The sequence below is a fragment of the Pagrus pagrus genome (assembly GCF_965226575.1).
Source record: "Pagrus pagrus genome assembly, chromosome: 7".
NCBI classification, from domain to species: domain Eukaryota; kingdom Metazoa; phylum Chordata; class Actinopteri; order Spariformes; family Sparidae; genus Pagrus; species Pagrus pagrus.
In genome coordinates this window covers 3,697,190-3,722,655 of record NC_140191.1, presented here as the reverse complement: position 1 = coordinate 3,722,655, position 25,466 = coordinate 3,697,190, and the positions used below count along the sequence as shown (strand labels likewise).

The window sequence follows — 25,466 nt, the reverse complement described above, 5'->3', positions numbered from 1 at the left end:
ACACGTTTTCCAGAAGGACTTTTTGGAATAGTCTAATTTTATTTAGGATATTTACAGTGTTACAGATGAAGAAAAATAATCAACTTGTTAAGACGTGCTGATTTGTATGCTGCTCCGTGTTGACCATGATGACTGAGCTGTACGCACTGATTGAGTCGAGGGTGGTGGTGGGGGGGGCGGGAGGGGGTTTGTGTCCTTTTTTTTTAAATGGCTCCGCCCATCTCCTCTGGCCTGCCCGTGTCTCCGTGCATCCAGTTCATCCAGTCATTAAAACGATCGCAGAGCAGCCAAACACCATCAGCCCCCTGTGATGCCTCGTGCAGGGGGTGGACCATGAAAGTGGAGTGCATGCTGGGATTATTTTTTTCATTTTAGGCCCAGATCTGGTGCTTGGAAGTGTCGAACATCCATCACAGACGTAGAAAGAAAAGCAGCAAAGAGCGACATAGGGAATCAAAGGAATACAGACGAGTGCATAGTGATCTGGTCCCAGAAGCCACCAGTGATGGAGAGAGAAGCAAGTGCGTTTGTGTTTCAGGTATCACTGCCCTAAACCAATGGAGATGCGCCTAAAACTGAACCCCTACTGTCTGCCACCAGGCACGTCTTGGTAATCAACACCGCTTTAATGTCCCACACTCAGGATTCAGTCTGTTTTCTTCTTATGAGCAGGATTAGAAAGAGCTACAGGCCTTCGCTGATGTCTGGTGGTAAAGTGAGAGAAAGGCAGCGATATGTGGACTCTCACTGCTTGTTGAGGCTCCAGAGGGGGTCCAGGCTACTGAGCGGGTCGTCACCTTCCTCCCCTCGAGTCCCGTGGAGACCCTGACCCTCCGCTGGCTGCAAGAAGCTCTGCTTGGTCACCCGCTGCTTCCCCTTCCCCCCTCCCTCCATGGAGAAGGCCTCTGGTGTCAGCGCGGCCAGCAGCTCCAGGGACGAAGGAGCCGGAGCGGAGGAAGCAGGAGGTGGGCTGATGCTGGGCGGCGCTGCCTCTGGAGCTGGCTGGTGGTTGTCTGCCGGCGGCGTGCAGGGCGAGAGAGCATCCAGGCCATTGGGTGGAGGTGGAGAGTGGGTAGGGGAGGTGAGAGGCGGGCTGAAAGAGGAAGGTGGCTGGGGATCTGTGGCGGGGCCGGGGTACTGGAGCGCCTGGACGTCACCCAGTGGGTCGAGGTCGGGTAAGATGCCGCCAACCTGCTCCTCCAGGCCGAACTGGGCCTCCATGGCTGAGTCTGTGGCGCTAGGTGGCCGGATGCTAAGCTTGGCGATGGTGGCTTGGATGGAGCTGATAGGCATGTCACCACCGAGGACAATATCCTGCTGGGACTCCTGTCTAGAGTAAGGCTGCAGGGAGAAAGAGAGAAAAGTTCAGAAAGATAAAGAAACACTTAGAAATAAAGTGTCTCTAACTCTTGCTGCTGCTGTGAAGCTCTACTGAAATGAAAAAGTACCTTCTCTGACCAGAACTCATAGAATTCATTCGGAACAATCAGGTGTGCAAAATGTAAGAAAATGAAACATTAAAACTACAATGAAATTTGAGAGATTAGAGCTACCAGGGAACAAGTTTCAACCCTAGAGGAACAGCAACTCTACTGAGCCTACTCCTTTCTGACAGCGGACATTTTGACGTGTAAAAAATTTAACTATTACTGTTTTGACTCTTGTGTTTCTGACTTAAGAACTGGTGGAAATAAAAGTTTTGTGTTTTGAGTGGATTTTTTTCATGTGTGAAAAGAAATTTGAAAATATGTATCCATCCCCTGACTGTCCCCTGTTCTTTTGTCTTCATGGTGTAATTGTAGCCATGAATACTGATGAACTAGTGACTGGACTTTCCAGACAGAGGTGTCTGGAAAGTTTGCACTTTTTTCTCAAAAAAGTTTGTACTTTTTTTTTTCTCCAAAAAACTCGTTCCCTGGTGCAATTGACCAGGGAACGAGTTTCAACATTAGAGGAACTAGTGAAAGTTCAAATCACTTTCTTTCCCTCAAAAAAGTATGTACTTTTTCCTCAAAAAAAGTGTTTTTTTTTCCTCAAAAGTGTATACTTTTTTCTCAAAAAAGTATGTACTTTTTCCTCAAAAAAGTGTTTTTTTTCCTCAAAAGTGTATACTTTTTTCTCAAAAAAGTATGTACTTTTTCTCCAAAAAACAATTGCACCAGGGAACGAGTTTCAACACTAGAGGAACAGCAACTCTACTGGGCCTACTCCTTTCTGACAGCGGACATTTTGATTCACTGAACCCCTACTGTCTGCCTGTCTTGGAAATCAACACCGCTAACATGTCCCACACTCAGGATTCATTCTGTTTTATTCTTAAAAGCAGGATTAGAAAGAGCTGTATATACTGACACCTTTCAACACTAGAGGAACTAGTAAGTGTTTTTTTCCTCAATAACAATTACTTTACCTCAAAAAAATGTGTACTTTCCCTCAAGAACGTGTGTACTTTATCTTCAAAAAAGTGTACACACAGGTCTGCTCCTTTCTCCTCTCTAGCCTCCTCCCCTTCATTGGCTGGCTACAATCTATGCAAAAAGAACACTCCAAGCAACTCAAAATGCAAAACTTTTATTTCCGGCAGTTCTCAAGTCACGCAATTGTTTTTTGGAGAAGTTTTTTTAAGAAAAAGAACACACTTTTTAGAAAAAGTGCACACTTTTAAAAAGTGCATACTTAAAAGTGTGTACTTTAAAGTGCACACTTTTAAGTGCGTGCTTTGAAGTGCACACTTTTACGTGTGTACTTTTAAGTGCACACTTTTTTTAAGGAAAAAGCAAAAAAAACCCAATTTGGTGGAAAAAGGGAGTAGGCTCCATAGAGTTGCTGCCCTGGAAAAGGGTGGGTTTCATTCTGTTTTATTCCTAAAAGCAGGATTAGAAAGAGCTACAGGCCTTCACTGACGCCTTTCAACACTAGAGGAACTAGTGTTTTTTTCCTCAATAAAAATTACTTTTCCTCAAAAAATGTGTACTTTCCCTAAAAAAAAGTGTGTACTTTTTCTTCAAAAAAGTGCATACTTTTTCCTCGAAAAAGTGTGTACACACAGGTCTGCTCCTTTCCCCTCTCTAGCCTCCTCCCCTTCATTGGCTGGCAACAATCTATGCAAAAAGAACACTCCAAGCAACTCTGTGTAGAGTTTATTAAAAAAGTATAAATCAGGGGATGGATACATATTTTCAAATTTCCGTTCACGCAATTGCCTGTCTTGGTAATCAACACCACTAAAATGTCCCACACTCAGGATTCAGTCTGTTTTCATCTTAAAAGCAGCACTAGAGGAACTAGTGAAAGTGTTTTTTTTCCTCAAAAAAGTGTGTACTTTTTCTTAAAAAAAAAAAGTATACTTTTTCCTCTATACAAAGTGTGTACACACAAGTCTGCTCCTTTCCCCTCTCTAGCCTCCTCCCCTTCATTGGCTGGCTACAATCTATGCAGAAAGAACACTCCAAGCAACTCCATGTAGAGTTTATCAAAAAAGTATAAGTGAGAGGATGAATACATATTTTCAACTTTCTTTTCACTCGGTTTCACACATGAAAAAAAATCCACTCAAAACGCAAAACTTTTATTTCCATCAGTTCTCAAGTTTTTTTAAGAAAAAGAACACACTTTAAAAAAGTGCATACTTAAAAGTGCATACTTTTAAGTACACACTTAAAGTGCATACTTTAAAGTGCATACTTTAAAGTGCACACTTTGAAGTGCGTACTTTGGTCTGCTCCTTTCCCCTCTCTAGCCTCCTCCCCTTCATTGGCTGAAGGGGAGGAGGCTAGAACACTCCAAGCAACTCCGTGTAGAGTTTATTAAGAAAGTATAAGTCAGGGGATGGATACACATTTTCACATTTCCGTTCATCCAGAGATGCACCTAAAACTGAACCCCTACTGTCTGCCTGTCTTGGTAATCAACACCGCTAAAATGTCCCACACTCAGGATTCAGTCTGTATTCATCTTAAAATCAGCACTAGAGGAACTAGTGAAAGTGGGGTTTTTTTCCTCAAAAAAGTGTGTAATTTTTCCTCAAAAAAAAAAAGTGTACTTTTTCCTCTAAACAAAGTGTGTACACACAAGTCTGCTCCTTTCCCCTCTCTAGCCTCCTCCCCTTCATTGGCTGGCTACAATCTACGCAAAAAGAACACATGAATACATATTTTCAAGGTTCTTTTCACTCAGTTTCACACATGAAAAAAAATTCACTCAAAACACAAAACTTTTATTTCCATCAGTTCTCAAGTCATGCAATTGTTTTTTTGGAGAAGTTTTTTTAAGAAAAAAGAACACACTTTAAAAAAGTGCACACTTAAAAGTGCGTACTTAGAAGTACACACTTTAAAGTGCACACTTTAAAGTGCATACTTTTAAGTACACACTTTAAAGTGCACACTTTAAAGTACATACTTTCAAGTACACACTTTGAAGTGCGTACTTTGGTCTGCTCCTTTCCCCTCTCTAGCCTCCTCCCCTTCATTGGCTGCCTACAATCTATGCAAAAAGAACACTCCAAGCAACTCCGTGTAGAGTTTATTAAGAAAGTATAAGTCAGGGGATGGATACACATTTTCACATTTCCGTTCATCCAGAGATGCACCTAAAACTGAACCCCTACTTTCTGCCTGTCTTGGTAATCAACACCGCTAAAATGTCCCACACTCAGGATTCAGTCTGTTTTCATCTTAAAAGCAGCACTAGAGGAACTAGTGAAAGTGGGGTTTTTTCCCCTCAAAAAAGTGGGTAATTTTTCCTCAAAAAAAAAAATAGTGTACTTTTTCCTCTAAACAAAGTGTGTACACACAAGTCTGCTCCTTTCCCCTCTCTAGCCCTTCATTGGCTGGCTACAATCCACGCAAAAAGAACACTATAAAGAAAAGTATAAGTCAGAGGATGAATACATATTTTCAAGGCTCTTTTCACTCGGTTTCACACATGAAAAAAAATTCACTCAAAACGCAAAACTTTTATTTCCATCAGTTCTCAAGTCATGCAATTGTTTTTTTGGAGAAGTTAATTAAGAAAAAAGAACACACTTTAAAAAAGTGCATACTTAAAAGTGCGTACTTAAAAGTGCATACTTTTAAGTACACACTTTAAAGTGCACACTTTAAAGTACATACTTTCAAGTACACACTTTAAAGTGCATACTTTGAAGTGCGTACTTTGGTCTGCTCCTTTCCCCTCTCTAGCCTCCTCCCCTTCATTGGCTGCCTACAATCTACGCAAAAAGAACACTCCAAGCAACTCCGTGTAGAGTTTATTAAGAAAGTATAAGTCAGGGGATGGATACACATTTTCACATTTCCGTTCATCCAGAGATGCACCTAAAACTGAACCCCTACTGTCTGCCTGTCTTGGTAATCAACACCGCTAAAATGTCCCACACTCAGGATTCAGTCTGTTTTCATCTTAAAAGCAGCACTAGAGGAACTAGTGAAAGTGGGGTTTTTTCCCCTCAAAAAAGTGTGTAATTTTTCCTCAAAAAAAAAAAAAGTGTACTTTTTCCTCTAAACAAAGTGTGTACACACAAGTCTGCTCCTTTCCCCTCTCTAGCCTCCTCCCCTTCATTGGCTGGCTACAATCTACGCAAAAAGAACACATGAATACATATTTTCAAGGTTCTTTTCACTCGGTTTCACACATGAAAAAAAATTCACTCAAAATGCAAAACTTTTATTTCCATCAGTTCTCAAGTCATGCAATTGTTTTTTTGGAGAAGTTAATTAAGAAAAAAGAACACACTTTAAAAAAGTGCATACTTAAAAGTACACACTTTAAAGTGCATACTTTTAAGTACACACTTTAAAGTGCACACTTTAAAGTACATACTTTCAAGTACACACTTTGAAGTGCGTACTTTGGTCTGCTCCTTTCCCCTCTCTAGCCTCCTCCCCTTCATTGGCTGCCTACAATCTATGCAAAAAGAACACTCCAAGCAACTCCGTGTAGAGTTTATTAAGAAAGTATAAGTCAGGGGATGGATACACATTTTCACATTTCCGTTCATCCAGAGATGCACCTAAAACTGAACCCCTACTGTCTGCCTGTCTTGGTAATCAACACCGCTAAAATGTCCCACACTCAGGATTCAGTCTGTTTTCATCTTAAAAGCAGCACTAGAGGAACTAGTGAAAGTGGGGTTTTTTCCCCTCAAAAAAGTGTGTAATTTTTCCTCAAAAACAAAAAAGTGTACTTTTTCCTCTAAACAAAGTGTGTACACACAAGTCTGCTCCTTTCCCCTCTCTAGCCCTTCATTGGCTGGCTACAATCTACGCAAAAAGAACACTATAAAGAAAAGTATAAGTCAGAGGATGAATACATATTTTCAAGGTTCTTTTCACTCGGTTTCACACATGAAAAAAAATTCACTCATAATGCAAAACTTTTATTTCCATCAGTTCTCAAGTCATGCAATTGTTTTTTTGGAGAAGTTTTTTTAAGAAAAAGAACACACTTTTAAAAAGTGCATACTTAAAAGTGCATACTTAGAAGTACACACTTTAAAGTGCACACTTTAAAGTACATACTTTCAAGTACACACTTTTAAGTACATACTTTAAAGTGCATACTTTAAAGTGCATACTTTGAAGTGCACACTTTAAAGTGCATACTTACTCAAAACCCAAAACTTTTATTTCCACCAGTACTTTAAACTGCACACTTTTTTCAATGAAAAGGCAAAAAAAAAAATTGGTGAAAAAAGGGAGTAGGCTCCATAGAGTTGCTGCTCTGGAAAAGTGTGGGTTTTTAGGGAGGAACAAAAGTGTTTTTTGGAGAAATAAGTGCAAACATTTTTGAGAACGAGTTTCAACACTGATGAACAGCAACTCAGCATTTTGAATAAAGTTTGAGGTTTTTTTTTACTAGTAAATAATTACAAGAGAAAGAAAAGTGCAATTCTTTGGGAGAAGAAAAAGTCTAAAAACATTCACTTTTTTTTCTCACAAATTTTTTTGACTTTTTTTCTTTCAAAAGTATGCACTTTTTCCTCATTTTTAAAATTATTTTGTTCCTCTTGTAATGGTGCAATTGCTTTTTGGAGAAGTTTTTTTAAGAAAAAAAAACACTTTTTAGAAAAAGCTGCACACTTTAAAAAAGTGCATACTTTCAAGTGCGTACTTTGAAGTTTTCTAAGGAAAAAGCAAAAAAAAAAACTGGTGGAAAAAGGGAGTAGCCTCCATAGAGTTGCTGCTCTGGAAAAGGGTGGTTAGAGGAACAGCAATTCTACGGAGCATGCTCCTTTCTGAGCATAAAAGCTTAAAAGTGCATACTTTTAAAAAAAAGTGCATACTTTTAAGTGCATACTAATAAGTGTGTACTTTTAAGCGCGTACTTTAAAGTGCATACTTTTAAGTATGCACTTTTAAGTACGTACTTTTAAGTACGTACTTTAAAGTACACACTTTAAAGTAAACACTTTTTTTAAGGAAAAAGCAAAAACAATGGTGGAATGGAGGAAAAAAGTGCAATCTTTTTGGGAAAAAGAAAAAAAGTGTTTTTTGTTAGGAAAAAGGTGAAACTTTCTTGAGAAACAAAATGCAAACTCTTTTGGAGGAAAAGTGGGTGATCTTTTTTTGGGGGGGGGATATCACCTTTTTTGAGAAAGAAAGTGCAAATTTTTTTGAGAAACAAAATGCAAACCTTTTTTAGAAAAAAGTGCAAAAAAATTTGGAGGAAAAAAGTGAATTTTTTTTGGGGAAAAAAAGGTGATTTTTTTGGAGGAAAGGGTGATTTTTTTGAGAAAAAAGTGCAAACTTTTTGGGAGGAAAAAAAGTGTTTTTCTTAAAAAGTGTTTTTGTTAGGAAAAAGGTGAAACTTTCTTGAGAAACAAAACGCAAACTTTTTTGAGGAAAAGTGGGTAATTTTTTGGGGGAGAAAAAAATGCGATTTTTTTGGAGAGAAACAAAAAAAGTCCCAAATTTTTTTAGGAAATGTGGGTGCTTTTTTGGAGGGCGAAAGGGTGATTTTTTGGAGGAAAAAAAGGCGATATTTTTTTTGGGAGGAAAAAAGTGCAAACCTTTTTGAGAAAAAAAAGTGCAATCTTTTTGGGAGGAAAAAAAGTGCAATCTTTTTGGGAGGAAAAAAAGTGTTTTTTGTTAGGAAAACGGTGAAACTTTCATGAGAAACAAAATGCAAACTCTTTTGGAGGAAAAGTGGGTGATCACCTTTTTTGAGAAAGAAAGTGCAAACTTTTTTGAGAAACAAAATGCAAACCTTTTTGAGAAAAAAAGGTGCAAATTTTTTTGGAGGAAAAAAGTGATTTCTTGGAGGAAAAACGGCAAACTTTTTTGAGAAACAAAATGAAAACCTTTTTGAGAAAAAAGTGCAAATTTCTTTGGAGGAAAAAAAGGTGATTTATTTTGGGAAAAAGGTGATTTTTTGGAGTAAAAAAGTGCAAACCTTTTAGAGAAAAAAAGTGCAAACTTTTTGGGAGGAAAAAAAGTGTTTTTTTTTGGGAAGAAAAAAAGTGTTTTTTTTTAAAAAAAAGTGTTTTTTGTTAGGAAAAAGGTGAAACTTTCTTGAGAAACAAAAGTGCAAAATTTTTGGGAGAAAAAAAGGTGTTTTTAAAAAAAAAAGTGCATACTAATAAGTGTGCACTTTTAAGTGCATACTTTAAAGTACACACTTTAAAGTGCATACTTTTAAGTGCGTACTTTTAAGTGCGTACTTTTAAGTACGCACTTTAAAGTACGCACTTTTAAGTACTTTTAAGTACGCACTTTAAAGTATGCACTTTAAAGTACACACTTTAAAGTGCACACTTTAAAGTGCATACTTTTAAGTGCACACTTTAAAGTAAACCCTTTTTTTAAGGAAAAAGCAAAAACTGGTGGAATGGAGGAAAAAAGTGCAATCTTTTTGGGAGGAAAAAAAGTTTTTTTTTTAAAAGTGTTTTTTGTTAGGAAAAAGGTGCACATTTTTTTGAGAAACAAAATGCAAACCTTTTTGAGAAAAAAGTGCAAAAAATTTTGGAGGAAAAAAGTGCAAAAAAAATTGGAGGAAAAAAGTGATTTTTTTGGAGGGAAAAAAAGGTGATTTTTTTGGAGGAAGGTGATTTTTTTGAGAAAAAAGTGCAAACCTTTTAGAGAAAAAAGTGCAAACTTTTTGGGAGGAAAAAAAGTGTTTTTCTTAAAAAGTGTTTTTGTTAGGAAAAAGGTGAAACTTTCTTGAGAAACAAAATGCAAACTTTTTTGAGGAAAAGTGGGTAATTTTTTGGGGAGAAAAAAATGTGATTTTTGTGGAGAAAAAAGAAAAAAAGTCCCAAATTTTTTTAGGAAAAGTGGGTGCTTTTTTGGAGGGCGAAAAGGTGATTTTTTGGAGGAAAAAAGGCGATATTTTTTTGGGGAGGAAAAAAGTGCAAACCTTTTTGAGAAAAAAAGTGCAATCTTTTTGGGAGGAAAAAAAGTGCAATCTTTTTGGGAGGAAAAAAAGTGTTTTTTTTAAGAAAGTGTTTTTTGTTAGGAAAACGGTGAAACTTTCATGAGAAACAAAATGCAAACTCTTTTGGAGGAAAAGTGGGTGATCACCTTTTTTGAGAAAGAAAGTGCAAACTTTTTTGAGAAACAAAATGCAAACCTTTTTGAGAAAAAAAGGTGCAAAATTTTTTGGAGGAAAAAAGTGATTTTTTGGAGGAAAAACTGCAAACTTTTTTGAGAAACAAAATGAAAACCTTTTTGAGAAAAAAGTGCAAATTTCTTTGGAGGAAAAAAAGGTGATTTCTTTTGGGAAAACGGTGATTTTTTGGAGGAAAAAAGTGCAAACCTTTTAGAGAAAAAAAGTGCAAACTTTTTAGGAGGAAAAAAAGTGTTTTTCTTTTGGGAGGAAAAAAAGTGTTTTTTTTTTTTTTTTAAAGTGTCTTTTGTTAGGAAAAAGGTGAAACTTTCTTGAGAAACAAAAGTGCAAACTTTCTGGGAGAAAAAAAGGTGTTTTTAAAAAAAAAAAAAAAAGTGTTTTTGTTAGGAAAAAGGTGAAAATGCAAACTTTTTTGGAGGAAAAGTGGGTGATTCTTTTTTTTGGGGGGGGGGGGGAATCACCTTTTTAAGAAAAAAAGCGCAAAAACAAAAAGGGAACGATTTTCAACACTAGAGGAACAGCAACACTACTGGCCCTACTCCTTTCTGACAGCAGACATTTTGACTTGAATATAATTACAAGAGAAAAAAAGTGCAATTTCTTTGAAGAAAAAAAAGTGCAAATTTTCCTTGAAATAAGTCAAAATGTCCGCTGTCAGAAAGGAGTAGTGTGTAGTGTATGTGTGAAAGTTTCAAAGTTGCAAGCACTTTCCTGAGAATAGCACGTTTTTACCGTTTCTACCTTCACCAAACGCGCACCAAACGTGATGACAATATTCAGGAAAAAGCATGGCGTGAATTATTTATCATAAGTCTGATTTTACTTGGCCTATCAACAAAATATAGTTACATGTGGTATATGGTATATAGTTTGAAGTCTGCACTTTCGACACAAGTTGGAACGGAGACTCTGCGAGGCTGCGTCTTGCTGCTACATCATCTTAAATCGGTCATGTGATTTGGACGCGCCAGCACGTCCGTCCACTCCAGAGAGTTAAAGCTAGTCACTTCTACAGGGTACAGAGGCTGATAACAAAACCTGAAAGCAAATTCAACCATTCTACTATCTGGTGAAGTGTTCCAGACTGTCAAAGTGTCAAACCTTTGTGGCTGCAGAGTTGGTGCTCTTGCTGCAGGTGGCGGTGGTGATGCCGTGTCTCTGAAGGACCTGCTCTGCATGCTTCAACACGGCTTCATAGCAGAACTTCAGGTGGAGCTGGAGGCACAAAAGAGAAACAAAGGCGAATATTAAATAGAAACCTTTTTATGTGTAAAACTTATCCGACAATGCACCATTATCATCAGCACAAATCATAAAGTGAAGCTACAACAGACACTGCAGTCACCTTACTAACAGTAATCCAGGACATCACTTTTCTAAAATTGCTGTTCAGTGCAGTCAAGAAAAAGAAACCTTTAAGCATAAAAGAAGTGCTTAACTGGAACTTTTATGAGCAGCAATGATTAAAAACCCTTGTTTCAGCTATCAGCATCAAGAAGGTAATTTAGGATCAAGGAGTGCTTGATGTCATGTTGAATAAAATTTGGCTAATAAAGTCCTCCAAAGTTAAACACATCCCTCTTGCTGCCTGTAAAACACTGCCCTCTGCAGCTTTCAGCTTATGATACGACTAAATCGTATAAATACAACTTGAAACGTGTCTGACCTTCTCCTGCAGCATGTTCTTCCTCTGTTGTCTCAACTTCTTCACCAGCAGTGGAAGGTCTGGGATCCCGTTTCCTGCCTCCAGCTCCTGCAGTGCCGCGTACAGCAGACAGAAGGCGCCTGTGCGTCCCACACCGGAGCTGAGACAGACGACAGAGGATGGAATCTTTTATATGACTGCAGTCAAAATATTTTTTATCCATAATATTTTATCCATAATTAATAAGGTTAAAAAAACACCAAACACTGTTATACATGAATTAAGTTTATTTCTTCAAAACCACTAACTGCATCAAAAAGCAACAACTACAGTACTTCTGTGTTGGAAATCTAGAGGTTAATGTGTTATTTTATAGAGAAAAAGATATTATGAAAGAGGGAAAAGAACACATGTAGCTGAAGAACACATGTAGCTGAAGAACTCATACTGCACATCTATAAATTACAGCGGTGAGACTGAGACCCCAAAACTCATTGTTGTACATTTTCTAACCAGATTTATTTCTTTTTAATTTCGCAAACATGCTTAACTCTTTAATGGGTCCTCTTTGGGTCCCTGCAACCCAATTTTGAGACTACCACAAAGGGCTCATTTGAACATATTTTCAACATGATACTTATTTCACAAATAAAATAGAAAAAAAACGTCAGGAACTTTTTCTGCAATTTGCATGAAGCATTTATTTGTACACTTGACACTCCCACCATGTGATCTGCATGTCGACAGTGCTTTAAAATTGATTTGTCAGTACCAGCCCTCATAAAGTCTAATGACAAAACAGCACACAGAATAAACTAATGAGCTACTTTCATCTTGGATATATACTGTGAGAGATTTCAACACACACTCACCTGCAGTGCACCACGACAGGTGTGTGTAAGGGCCTCTGGTGGAGGTAGTGTCCATGAACCTCCTGGATGAAGCGTAGCAGGTTGCTCTTGCTGTCAGGAAGACCCCTGATGAGATATGAAGAAATCATGAGTCCTCAGACTGAAACATACTTAAATGTTACCTTATCAAATGAAGATTATAATAATAAATCCCAACAACAAACGACATATGATCAGAGCCATGTGCATATAATTAAAAAAAAAAAAAAGACTCACAGCTCCGGCCAGGAAGTGAACTGGAGATGGACAACAGTGCGTTTCAGGCTTTGGTCACGGTACTGCAGACTGATCATGCGCTCCACGTGTGTCGGTGTTGTCTTCTGTGTGGTTAGGCTGAGTGTGATTGGTCCCTGAGAGAGCTGCTGGCCGCGCTCTGTTGGGAAATAGCGCACAACCTTTCCCTGAGAGATTAAGGAGACAACGTTAAAACACAGTTGGTAGAACAGAATAGGTGAGGTAATGAGATTTACAGAAGAGATCTGAGATGTTGCCAAAAAGGGGGTTTCAATTCAAACACAACTTGAAAAAGTTTGTTCTACAAAGACTAGCTGATTATCTTAAATGCTTTTTTAATGAAAAAACACTAAACTGTTCACCTTCCAGAAAAAATTAACTTAAAAAAGTTTCAAAAGGTTAAATGTTTATATGAAACCATTTGAAGTCTTGTTGTTTTAATCACTTCCATGATAATCAAAAGAAAAATAACTCAATACCTTTTCCAGCTCCTGCTCTGAAACCAGCATGACTATCAGTGACACCTTCTGCTCGTACACCATCAGCCAGAAGTCTGCAGCTGTGCCGGTGAGCGGCGCCTGCGTGGCGATAAGGCGTGGGCAGTATGGTGACAAGTCCTCCACATAGCTGGCATTGATGTAGTCATCTTTGCCTGACTGCAGCACCACGCGGTTGAGATCATAGGGCATGACATCCTGGTGACGGTTCTTCATGGTGTAGCAGCGGGCAATGGCAATCGACAGTTGGCGAGCGTCCTTCTCCTGCTGGTCCTGAAGCTCTTTCCAGCGGGCGTCCAGCACAGACAGGCCACCCTCGTTTTCTGACGGGTGCTCCAGGGAATCCACCTGGGCTCTAAAGCGTTCCAGTTCACCGTGAAGACGGGCAACGCGCTCTGGAGCTTGGTATGGATCACCCTGGATCAGGAGAACTGCCTGCGAGTTCTTCTTCCGACGCTCCCCATCCTGTGGGTCAGCTTTGGTGGGTTGGAGGACATTGGTGGGGGCTGTGGTGCCTCCAGGTTGGCTCTCAGGGCTGGAAGAGAGGAGGTCATCTGTGCTCGAGTTCTGGCGCTGAAACAGCGATGTGGAGGGAGAGACAGTAGAGGGAGAGGGGAGAGTGGGTGGAGCTGTTCCGCCTGGGGTTGGGGTTGGTGTGGGTCTTTGCTGAGGGTTCAGACCCAAAGAGGAAGGACCTGGAGAGGGAGATGGGGAGGGAGAAGGCGAAGGGGAAGGAGGTACAGTATTGGGTGGTTGAGCCACCGAAGGAGCTCCAGGAGAGGGTTGGATCATGTGCTGAGCGGGAGGAACGTGTGGACCATGTGGGCCCACGGCGGCGGGCTGCTGTGGGGCACTTGGAGGTACATTAGCTCCTGGAGGTGAAGGGTACATAGTGGGGGGCTGTTGATGGGTCATGGGGAGAGGAGCCTGAGGTTGTTGGGGAGCTGCAGGCTGGGGTGCCAGCGGCTGCTGAGGCATCATCGGAGCCCCTCCAGGGTAGCACACTCCACCAGAGTGAGGGGGCTGAGCTTGGGGTTGGCCGGGCATCTGCATGGGCTGCTGGGCCATATTTGGTAGAGGAGGCTGTCCAGGATGGGGGTGGTGTTGTGGGGGTAGTGCACTGGGGGGCATCTGTGGCATAGGACCCCTTGGCAGGTGGACCTGAGGACCTGGGACCATGTGAGGTTGTGAGGCAGGAGGCATCTGGTGCATTGTTGGGTGGATGGGGTGGCCGGTGGGGGGCATGTAGTTCTGTGAGACTGGAGGCATTGGCTGACTTGTAGGGGGCATTTGTGCTCTGGGTCCACCTGGTATCTGCATGTGTGGGTGGGGTGGAAGCTGCTGGGCATTAGGAGGCATTGAAATTTGTTGCTGCGGGGGCAACATGTGTTGGTGAGGAAGTCGAGGGGGCATTTGTTGGTTGGGATGGGGCATGTAGGGTTGAGATGCAGGAGGTGCTGGCTGAGAGGTCGGGGGCATTTGTGGATGTACAGTTTGAGGTGGTCTCGCCATGGAGCCTGGCATCATCTGAGGGTGCTGCTGGGGTATGTAACCCTGTGGAGGCTGGTAGCCTTGGGGTATCTGAGGCCGGGGCTGATAGCCATTTTGTTGGTGTGGTTGCAGCTGGCCTGGGAACGCCTGCTGATACTGGGGAGGAACACCAGGCTGAGGGGGCAGGTATCCATGTGGGTAGGCCTGCTGGGTCTGGTGAGGAGGGTGAGGGCCAGGAACAGGCCTCGGTCCAGGCTGGTATCCCTGAGGCAGTGGTTGCCCAATTGGCTGAGGGTACTGCTGCGGTTTCTGCTGCTGTGGTTGGGATGCAGGCGCTTGTGGAGGGCCATGAATGGGCATTCCTTGTTGCGGCATGAAATGGGGGTATGCCCCCATCTGTGGGGGTACATTGTAGCCAGTTGAGGCTGCAGGAGGGACTGGGTGGTGTGGTGTTGGGGCGTAGCTGGGGATAGGGGCCTGGATGCTATCCACAGTGGTGGTCGAGGGCCGGACTGGGGCAGGGGCGACAGGCCTAGGTTGGGGGGCGTGAGGAGGGGGTGGCCGATAACCTGGCACAGCTGCCTGGTTTGGCATTTGTGGAGGCATTTGAGGGTGCGGTCCCCGTGGCAGAGGTCCCTGAGCTCCAAGACCCCCAGACGTAGGAAACTGAGCTATCCTTGCCAGGAGCTCTGGAGGGGGAAGGTTGGCAGGGAAGCGATGAAGACCAGCAGCTTGAGCACCAGGCCAAGGCAGAGAGCTGCTGCCACCCAGGTTCGCAGTAGGCGGGATGAAGGCTTCAGGGCCGGGCAGATGAGCTGCAGAGGTGGGGAAGGAAGGAATGTCAGGGGGGAGGCTGCGGAGTTCCTCCGGTAGGTCACCCCCCAAGGCCAAGATGGCTGCACTAAGCTGAGCCAACTCTGGGTCGTCCAGGCTAGAGCAGGCAGAGTCGACGTCTGATGCTTTTGGCTTCAAGGAGGGTTTAGCTGCTGTAGGCCGCGCTGGAGGCTTCTTCTGGGTCTCTCTGAGGAGGAGACAAAGTTTTTTGTTTTAATGGTCATTATGGTGTGGATGTTGACTGCACAATGACATGATCGGTGTTACAGATTAGCTCCCTAGAAACTTGTTTTCACAATATCAGAGAATAAAACACTTCAATCACATGGCCACATTTTTCATTAAACTTTCTGTCTATTGAGATGTCCTTGTTGCCAAATGGTAAATGCCTCAATGTATTTTGACTTTAACACCCCGAATAGCAACAGGCTGAAAAAACGAGAAAGGTCCAACCATACGATCCAAAGTTCAAAGCCTCATTGTCACAGTAATCTACTGAAACTCAAAATTCATGTTTCTTTATTTCAGATTTCAAACCTTTAAAAGTCTCACTTCTGATAACATTAACACATCATTGTTTCATTGTCAGCCCTACTTTTCTAGGGCAGGCTTCCTCTCTTCAGCCCTCATCTGACAAAGGGTTTTCGCTCTCTCCAACAGACGTGATGCTTTGGCCTCCAGGTCCTCGTAGAACTCCTTCCCCTCCTGTGACTTCTTCATCAAGTCCTCGTAGGCTTCGTACGAGCCCACCAGACCCTGCACGGTGCCGTTCCACTGCTGCTCAGTCTGGCTCAGGCCCTTACGTACTGAGGCATACTGAACGTTGGCCTCAGTCAGGGCCTTCAGGATGTTCTCCTGAGCTGCCAGGTTCTGGTCAATATACACCTTCACCTGCTCGTACTTCTTCAGCTGCTCCTCAAATATACGCTGGAAAGACACAGGTTGGTCAGAGGTCTCACATGATATGGTTTGTGCCACCAGAGTTTAATATAGTCTCTGTATTATACTTCAGCCACATACCTTCATGTCTGCCCTCTCTGTGGTGACGAGGGTGGAGGTGATGTCATCCTGCTGGATGAGGTCGCGGAGCTGTTTTTCCAAAGAGCCTCTCTGTTCCCTCATTTCCTGCACCTTCCCCAGTATCCGCTTCATACACTGCAGCCCTGCTACCTCCTCTACATACATATAAACACACAGAGTTACATTCACAAATCACATGTTTGTTGTTTTTAGAAAAAAGTAAAAATTCTCTGACTCCACCTCCTTAAACGTGAATATTTTCTGTTTTTTCCCCCCTCTATGAGAGCAAACTGAATATCTTTAAGTTGTGGACAAAACAAGACATTTGATGATGTCATCACTTTTTTTTCATCCTTCTAAATTACACACATACACAAACCCTCACCATCAAACACACTCTCACCTTCATTGAGCTGGGGCCGGGGCAGGGCCTCTTTCAGACTTTCCAGTGGCCCCCCAAGCAGACGCAGGTTGCTGATGTGAAGGTTCATGGCCCGGTGGAGCTCCGTGTTGGTGAAACTTGCCTTCTCATGGGCCTCCATGTACTTATCCAGGTCCCTGCGGATCTCAGCCAGAGCTTGGGCCTGCGCCGCTGGGTGCACCTCGCCTGCAGCAGGGCCGCCGGCCTCATGGAGGGCTCGCTCGCCAGCCTCGTCTGCCTCCAGCACGTCTCTGATCTCTCTCAGTGAAGACTCAACGTCAGTGAAGACACCCGACAGCCCTACAGAACCAAGGAACGATGCGACATGCATTATTTACACTGAAGCACACAGCAAGGTGCCAAACAAACATAAAAGTTAAACAAAAAACAAGACTCAAAATATGTCTGGGCAAGAAACTGTGCGCAGTATGGGTGTAGACATGAAGGAACTCACTAACACAGTTAAAAGGCTGCAAGAGGAGCTATTTGGGTTCATAAAATGTTTAAAATTGGTTTTAGTTTTGTGAAATTAAATTTATCTGTATCTCAGGCTCATCATTTACAATGAAACAGCTGAATTTGCATGCATTATAGGGGGTATTCTTCTAAAGATCCATCACATATTCTGAGAAATTCTATCTGTAAATAGTCAAAATTAACAGAAATGTAAACATTATTACCACATAAGAGTATTCTTAAGATGAATGTATTTGTCATAATAAATGTGACGTTAAAGTCATTCTCAAATCTGTAAATGTTTCACATGACTGGTGTGTGTCGCCACTGACCCTGCATGGACTGGATGAGGCTCTTGACGGTGTCCGGTCGGACACTGAGAGCTGCACACTTCTCCATCAGGACCGGAGGGATGTGGCTGTACATGTCCAGGTTGTCCACAGACTCTGGCTCCAAGCCCAGAGAGTCCATGAACTGCCTGCAGGAAGAGACGAGACCAGTCAGTTCACAGTGGCCTTTCAGTTCATTTCTTTTACTTTCACTTAATAAACATTTTTACTTTCGAAACTGAGGATGGTGGGGTCTTGATTTGGTTTGAATTGAGTATATATAAACATTGCACATGAGGAGTTACTCAATCATATTATGGAGTCGACTACACATACTAAATGTTAACATACATGTGCATTTTTTGCTCCTTACAGAAAAAAATCATTTTAGCTCAGTTTTTTGCACTCACACAGGCCCATGTACTCACTCTAGTGTTTCATTCTTGCTCTCAATCTTGACCATGACGTCCCTCAGCAGTTTGGCTTTCTCCTCACTGAAAAAAACATAAGCATAAATACAGACATGAAAAAAATATATATAATTAAGCAATATTTAAGCACTTTCCAGGCACATTTCTTCCAGATTTAAAGGTTTATTACCGTTACAACACTGATCATTCTTATAATGAGAACTAGCAGGGTTTACAGAAGCTCACAGACGACAATTAAAAAAGAGAGAGAGGCTTGAATGTGTGCTGTGTTACAGTGATGGCAGAGAACAGCAGGACACACATGCCTTTATTTATAAACGCTAACTTAAATAAATATGTTTGAAAAAACATTCATATTCTCGCACAATATATATAAATTCAAGCACTTTCAATGACCCACAGATATTTATGTCCATTTTTGTTTTTCCCCTCAAATTCACAAACCTTAAAGGTTTTCAAGGAGCCTTGGGAACCCTGATGCAGGAAAGGATGACTTATCATGCTCCTTTTTTTTTTACCTGTGTAATGTGAACTTCCACTGAAGGTGCCTACCTGTACAGTGAAGAGGCCTCGTGTGCAGCCATTGGCACCAACTTGGAAAACAGGTCTGGTCCAGTAACGGATGGGTCTGTGGGGTTCACTGGTAGAGCTTTCACCAGTGGGGCACCTTTAAGGGCAGAAAGGAGCTGGTTTTACTGGGATAGAAACACATACACTTGATTTTATAAAGAAAACAAAATCAAAAGAAACTACAGCCTCTGTAGTTTGTTCACAACCCAAAAATATTCTGTTTGCTGTGACAGAGGTGTAAAGAAAACAGAAAATATTCACATTTAAAAGGCTGGGATCAGAGAATCTTTACTTTTATCTCTGAAATAATTACTCAAACAGATTAACTGATAATCTGAATAGTTGCTGATTAATTCAATAGTTCACAACTTATCAATTAAATGTTGCAGCTCTGTTGTATTATGCGGACTTTTGAGGGGATTTGACTGTAGTTCGACAAAGGGACCAAATCAGGAATTGAATAAAACAAAATTTTTAAACCTGTTACCAAACTGATTAACTCACTAATCTGAGATTTGACTGGTATTATTGTGTATTAACTGTGGCTGCAAATAAATAAATGTGGCCACAACTACAGACAGAGCAGGACAGCCCTGATAAACAAAACTGAGTCACATAATAAATATAAAGGTTCAACAGGATGTCATCATAAACACTGACACACCCAGTTAAACACAGCGAATGACACAAAAACAGGTTATTCGTATCACTCTGCATATATACATGTAACAAAATCCATCTATATGCAAATGCAGCTTTGCATGCACACAGTGATAAAGCCACTGGGTGAATCCAGCAAACTGAACATACTGAGGCTTCTTCCCGTTACCTTTAACTGAGGCCAGAGTCTCCAGAGAAGGAACCGTCTCATGATAGATGAAGTCATTGTCCTTTTTGGCTGAGTTAAACCTGAAGGTGAACATTTAAAGACAACATTCAACATATTGTTAAAACAGGGTTTGATCAAAAGTAATAAAGCAGTGAAACTACGTGAAAATATCAAAACTGTGACACAAGACCAATTATTACTCACTTTCCCCCGATAACATCCATGGTGAATCTCAAAGCCTCTTGCACACTGTCAGGTTGACCCTGGTTGTTCCAAGACAAGACAAGGAGAGTTTAGTGCTGTCAAACCATGGGAACACACACCAAGACACACCAAGGTTATAGTGACACTTATATGATAATATTATACGTCTACCTTGGCCAGCTTGATGGCTTCACTTAGCTTGTCCAAAGAGCTCTGCAGGTACGCCAACTGTTAGGAAAGAGATCTTTTAGCAAAAGCAGCTTATTATGACTGCAAGAGTAAAACTAGCTTAAAGAGGTTGTTGTGAGTAGTATGAGCCAAAACAACTGAACTGAATCCATCTCTTACGAAAGCTATAGCTAAAAGTCGGCTTAAAGAAATGACTGTTGACATGTAGTGACATGACTTCTAGTATGTTACAGTGACACTGAAACAGACTTCAAGCTCTTCAGATATCACAATAGGCTTTTAACTTTTACATCAGCAACCTGTATATGCTGTTCGACAGGCAGGAAGTTGCTAATGTAATTTTTTTCCCTGAACTGAGGCTACAGTAAAAGGTAAATTAGTCCTGCCAACATGCCGCGTTGCAAAACATCTATCACTTTAGCTTTTAGATTTGAAGTGGTTCAGTTTTGGTAACTTTAAAGGAAGTTGCTTGGAGAAGGCAAAACTTTGTGTTATGACTCAATGCAGAACTATGATACTCCCATCAGCTTCAGCTCTTCTTTGTGCTAAGTGGCTATATAAGGTACTGGCTCTTTAGCGTTGTGATTAGTGCAGCCAAAATGACAAAAGTGATAAAGTAGAGAAGTGTTTAGGAAACTCTCAGGAAAGTCCTATTCATGGGTTAGAATGAAATGAGAAATGTTATTTTACATTGGCTTTACATGAACAGATAACTGCTATAAAACTGTCAAGCTTTCTTTCAGTTATTCTTGCAGAGAAATCGTGAGGATTTTTAAAAGGTTTTACATCATTAAAAGGAATTGATGAATTTGGCACAGCACTCTGACAGTGGATGGGAAGAGAACTCTACATTCTGCAACAAATGTGAAATTTGGTCCTACCCGCTCTCCGTACTTCTGCTGCTCCTCGGCCTGTTTTCCCATGTGAAGCTGTAAAGACAAAAAAAATAATAGATACACACTGAGTAATCAACCGTCAACACACAGACATGTTCATACAGGCATTATATTATCCACACACACACACACACACACACACACACACACACACACACTCCTTCCTAGTTGACTCACATGTGCAATGGACGCAAAGTAGTAGATCTTCATCTGAACCAGTTTCTTCCAGTCTTTCTGAATCTTCCCCAGCATAGACGCTGTCTCTGAGTTCTCCAGAGCCCTGCAGGCCTCTTTATAGTAATCCACCACCTGCAGCAACACAGCCAGTTATCAACCTTGAATATTTGAATAATTGATTGATTTGATATAATTAAATACAATTAATATTCAGAGGTCAACCTGAGCGCTGATGCGAGCAACAAGAAAACTCTTCCTGTTGTCCAACATGGACTTCTCCAGAAGACACTCCTGAGCCTGGCCCTGGAAGGAAGACACAGGCTAATGAGACATTTCTACTTGTGTGTGTTTGTGTATTTGCATGTGTGTGACCTACCAGCATGAGGTTGATGTTGAGGTTAAGGATCTGGTGGCTCATGTCGACGCTGAAGTTGTGGCTGAAATGGTCTCTCAGGTAGGAGAAAGCCCCCGCCGAGCACTGGAAGTGTGTGCACGACACCTTCATCCCCTGGACGCAGAGCTGAGGGTCAGTGGGATTGTGTGTGTGTACATGCTTACATTTGTTCGGTGTGTATCTCAGTGTGTCTTACCTCCTCGGACACCCTGTTATCCATGGCTCCCAACATAGAGTGCAAGGCCCCTACAGAGAAACCAAAGACAGGTTCAGTGAGGTGAGGTGAGCAGATTTTGCTTTTCACATCGAGAGGAAGTCAGAAATCCAGCAGAACTGCTCATACAAAGAATAACTTTGTCTGCTCTTGTGCTGCTGGTGTTTCAACCTCTTCAGTCTTCGTCCCTTCTCCATGAAGCTGTGCCAGAAATCTCTGTTCTGCTCTGCACATTAAGAAAGCACTGGCCAGTGTGGCATACAGCTGGACTATGATCTACATTTCTCTGTAGTATTCCTGTGAGCGATAAGTTTCCTTAAATAACTTGTTCAAGATTAAGATCATTTTCAAGTTTGAATGAACCCTTTTTTTTAAACACCAAAAAAAAATGTAAAGTTCGACTCTGAATGGTCTCATTTTATCAATCAGTCTTTATACAAGGATTCTGCAAAAGTAAATTATTTGGTTTTGGACTCTAAATTGCTCAACATCACTTAACTCACCAAGATTGTAGAGGATGCAGGCTTGCTCATAGCTGATGTCATCATGAGTGACTGTTTTTCCAGAGAAGATTTCAGTCCTTTGCACAAACAAAGATAAAAAAATAAAAGGTTTGAATTACATAGTACACAACCATTTATATTTGACGTGACGTTGTGAACAGTATATTTAAATAATGAGATATCCATTCAGAAGATTGTACCGCATCAACATGAGACATGCTGGTACTAAACTACATATAATGTGCTAGAAAATAAAACAAATGAATTCCATTAGCTTCCCGGTGCTGCAATAAAGTAGGAGGTTCACTGACAATAGAAAAGGATAATATTTTAAAAAAGGTTATTATCAGCATAATATACAATGTACAGTATCATTTTGACATCATGTGATAGTGATGATGTATAACAGGGGAAACAAACAGGAAGACATTATCATATAATCCAATCTTCTACAACAAAACCATAATTTAAAAACTACCCTGACACAGCTTTAAGAGGTAGGGATCATTAAATAACTGTTTTGAGAAATGTTCATATTATTTTTTATCCACTCCTGTACATGCAGATTCAGGGCAGTGAGGTGACATTTTTATCCGGAGCAAACTGCAGCAAGTGTAACACTAAAATTAGCTTCAGATCTGTAGCACTCAGGCCAACAATAGTCCAGATCGCAGGAGGATGTGTGTGTATGGATACTCAGCACCGCTTCCATTTATTTCTGCATGCGTGTTATTACCATGAGATGGGTACGGCGGCCTCCTGGCCCGTTCCCATGGGTACTCGGCTCTGGAGGTAGTGCAGCTGGCCGAAGTACTTCCTCAGTGTGCTGCATCCCTCGAAATCTCTCGTCACGTTTACTGCACTCTGTGAAACAAATACAGTGTGTTTCAGTTGTGCTTAATTAGCTGTTCTTCGCCATTGCAGCCACAGAATCACTACTTCTGTGCACACGCTGTGACCTAACTCAGCATAATCATCCGTTAGTATGAGTTTTAGCATTTAAATGGACAGTTCACCCTAAAAACAAAAACAAACATATTTCATTGTTCCTGTAGTGATATTTTTCTGTCTAGACTGTTTTGGTGTCGGGTTTTGACAGACAGGTCAGAGCCACAGAGATCAGAAAATTATTCTGCTGTGTCCGGAGATGGTTCACACAGCACCCACCTGCCGCAGCGTCTCCAGTTTCTTCATCTGTTCATTGTAGTTGTCTGGATTCTCTCCATAATTCTTCAAGATGAACTAGAGGAGAAGAGACACAAAAAGAAAAAGCAGATAAACATGATACATTTTAAAAGGTTTTTTAAAAATATCCATACTGGATTGATGTGTGTTTATGGCCTTGGCCTTAACAAGAGAATCATTGGACATGGACAGGAAAACTCTTCAGGAAAAGCAAGTTTTAAAAATTCACTTCAACTGCCTGTAAACTGTAGCTACGAATCAATCAGCTAATCTTTGGCTCTGAGCAAAAGCCAAGAGTTTAAACTCCCATCATGCTTTGCCAAGACTTTCTCAGTCCCCATGAGCCACTGTAATAAGCAGCAAGCTACTTAAAGTCAGGTCAGGAGGTGAACTACACTGCAGACATACTCATTCTTTCTCTAAAGTTTCAGCTTCTGTTTATAATGAAATCATGGATGCACGAATGTCGCAGGGCTGCTGGAAAAGATGCACAATGGCACGGCAACAAGACAGGCAGGCATTGTCCTGATTACCACAAGAGAGTTATGTGCTAATCTGCCTATTGTCCCGAGTGAACAGATGGAATTGTAGCTAATTTAGATGTAGTGTTGAATGGCAATCTGAGAAATATTACTTTAGCAAGAAGAAACACAACATTAAACTCAGACTTGTTCCAAAATGAGATCCAGCATTTAAACTGGAATAAAAAACTGCTTAAAAAAGGACATATGTTAAAAAACAACAACAACTTTACTATGTCACAAAGATATTATAACAGGTGCAACTTCGTTAATGCTGTTACTGTGGATGTGGCTAACTCCAAAGTGATATGTGGATTAAATATATAGTCTCAATGCTTGATGACTAGCATTTTTATATGACGGTGTCGAAGCGGGAAGTCTCCTGTGAGACGATATCTCACAGGAGTATTACCGAAAGAAATTATAGTAACCCAACAGGGCAAAGGTCTTTTAATTTATCTGTATCAGGAAGGTGCTGGAGAAATGGGTCATCAGATAAAGATGACATGAAGTAAAACGCAAGAAGCCTTTGAGCGATTGGAATTTTCCAAATCTTGTAAATATCAGATGTGAGCTTTTGTAACGCCAATTACAACAGAAATCAGTCAGGGGTACTTGTGTTGGGGCTGCAGTGAAACCCCCTTTTTAATATCATACTAACAACTGCCCTGACCACACATCAGATTGTCATCATAATATGAAATCAAAGCTTTTATGTGAAACAACAAGCATCGTGTCAGAGCCGAGACCAAACAAACTAAACAACATTTCCTCTCAGGACAGATTTGAAGGCACAGAATGAAGAGTCATGACACCTAAACATGTACATCATCCAAAATAATTTATATTAAGCATTTATATACGGTTGTTCACATTTGTATTCATACGTACATGAAATGTACAAAATGAAATATCTTAAAAAAACCCAACTTGACTTATGTCAGAAGGATATTGTAACAGGTGCAACTCGGTCGCTGCTTTGTATTTTTCACTGTGGATGTGGCTAACTCTCCAGTGATATGTGGATTAAATATATAGTCTCAATGCTTGATGACTCGACTGGTTGCTGTTTTAACAGGTCTTCTCTCCTTTGGCAGGGATCCTACATTGCTGTGAGACTTGCTGTAGCCAGGTGCATGTGACAATGAGATCACTTATTATGATGTTCATGTCGTCAGTCTGACTGGGCCGTAAGGAGCCAGGCTCGTTATTTTAGCTGTGTGTGTCTCTGCCTTTACCGCGACCAACTGTCTGGTTTATTCAAAGTAGTTAGCCGGTTGCTTGAGAGCTAATTATGAACTTCGACTTGAGCTGCTAGCTTATTATTAGCTAGCATGAGGCTAACGTTAGCAAACAATAGGCGGTGGTCAGGGGGGTTTGCCAGGATGAGACCTTAGCTAGCTGGCCAGCTACCCGTTCTGGAAAATTCTCTTCCCGACAGACAGCGGCAGTTAACTGTTGGTGTGGACGGCGGCTAGCGTTAGCTTCTTGATTGGGTTATCCAGTCGTCTATAATCCTTGTTTAGTTGACTTTCGACCTCAGCCCTGTTGCTCCATTCCCCACCCAGCTCACCTGCCTGACGGACGGGCTGAACTGGAACTCCCCAGCCTCCTTCAGATCCAGCCAGATCATCGGCATCCGGGGGACCGCCTCCATCGCGGCCGACTCTACAGCCGACTGTCAGCCGTTACGATGTCAAGACCACGTCGGTAGTTTTGTGGACGTTAACGGTTTTCCAAACGATAGCTCTCCTCCAAACAACTGTGTCATGTATCCATTTACACTTCAACCGGAAGCTGGAAGAGCACGTGACGTCAGCTCCCAATACGTGTCGCGGGGGGTTGTGGGAAATGTAGTTAATTGTCTTCAATTATTTCCTTTTGTCCTGTTTGATGTGAAACAGCATGATTGTAATCAAAATGGATGAAAATTGAAAGTTTAACTAAA

At 41.4% G+C, this 25,466-nt stretch overlaps 1 protein-coding gene across 1 annotated transcript; it reads right to left on the bottom strand.

The window, feature by feature from the left end:
• Nucleotides 1-16: 16 nt before the first annotated feature.
• ptpn23a (protein tyrosine phosphatase, non-receptor type 23, a) lies at nt 17-25,303 on the bottom strand. Its single transcript, XM_084356204.1, has 24 exons — nt 25,092-25,303; nt 22,980-23,054; nt 22,549-22,676; nt 21,813-21,889; nt 21,292-21,341; nt 21,078-21,209; nt 20,924-21,004; nt 20,702-20,833; nt 20,510-20,557; nt 19,611-19,667; nt 19,440-19,498; nt 19,236-19,315; nt 18,389-18,503; nt 17,834-17,899; nt 17,409-17,554; nt 16,603-16,920; nt 16,200-16,354; nt 15,775-16,106; nt 12,837-15,366; nt 12,340-12,524; nt 12,085-12,189; nt 11,234-11,372; nt 10,669-10,782; nt 17-1,341 (listed from the first exon to the last, which is right to left on the bottom strand). Exons 1-24 carry the CDS (start codon nt 25,173-25,175, stop codon nt 745-747), a joined length of 5,805 nt encoding a protein of 1,934 aa, XP_084212330.1. The 5' UTR covers nt 25,176-25,303; the 3' UTR covers nt 17-744.
• Nucleotides 25,304-25,466: the final 163 nt, after the last annotated feature.

Coding starts and splice junctions, on each gene's coding strand:
- ptpn23a (XM_084356204.1), bottom strand. CDS start 25,175: ATGGAGGCGGTCCCCCGGATGCCGATGATCTGGCTGGATCTGAAGGAG. Junction 22,677..22,979: donor AACTGGAGACGCTGCGGCAG/GTGGGTGCTGTG, acceptor TTTGTTTCACAG/AGTGCAGTAAACGTGACGAG. Junction 16,921..17,408: donor CCTCATCCAGTCCATGCAGG/GTCAGTGGCGAC, acceptor TTGGTTCTGTAG/GGCTGTCGGGTGTCTTCACT.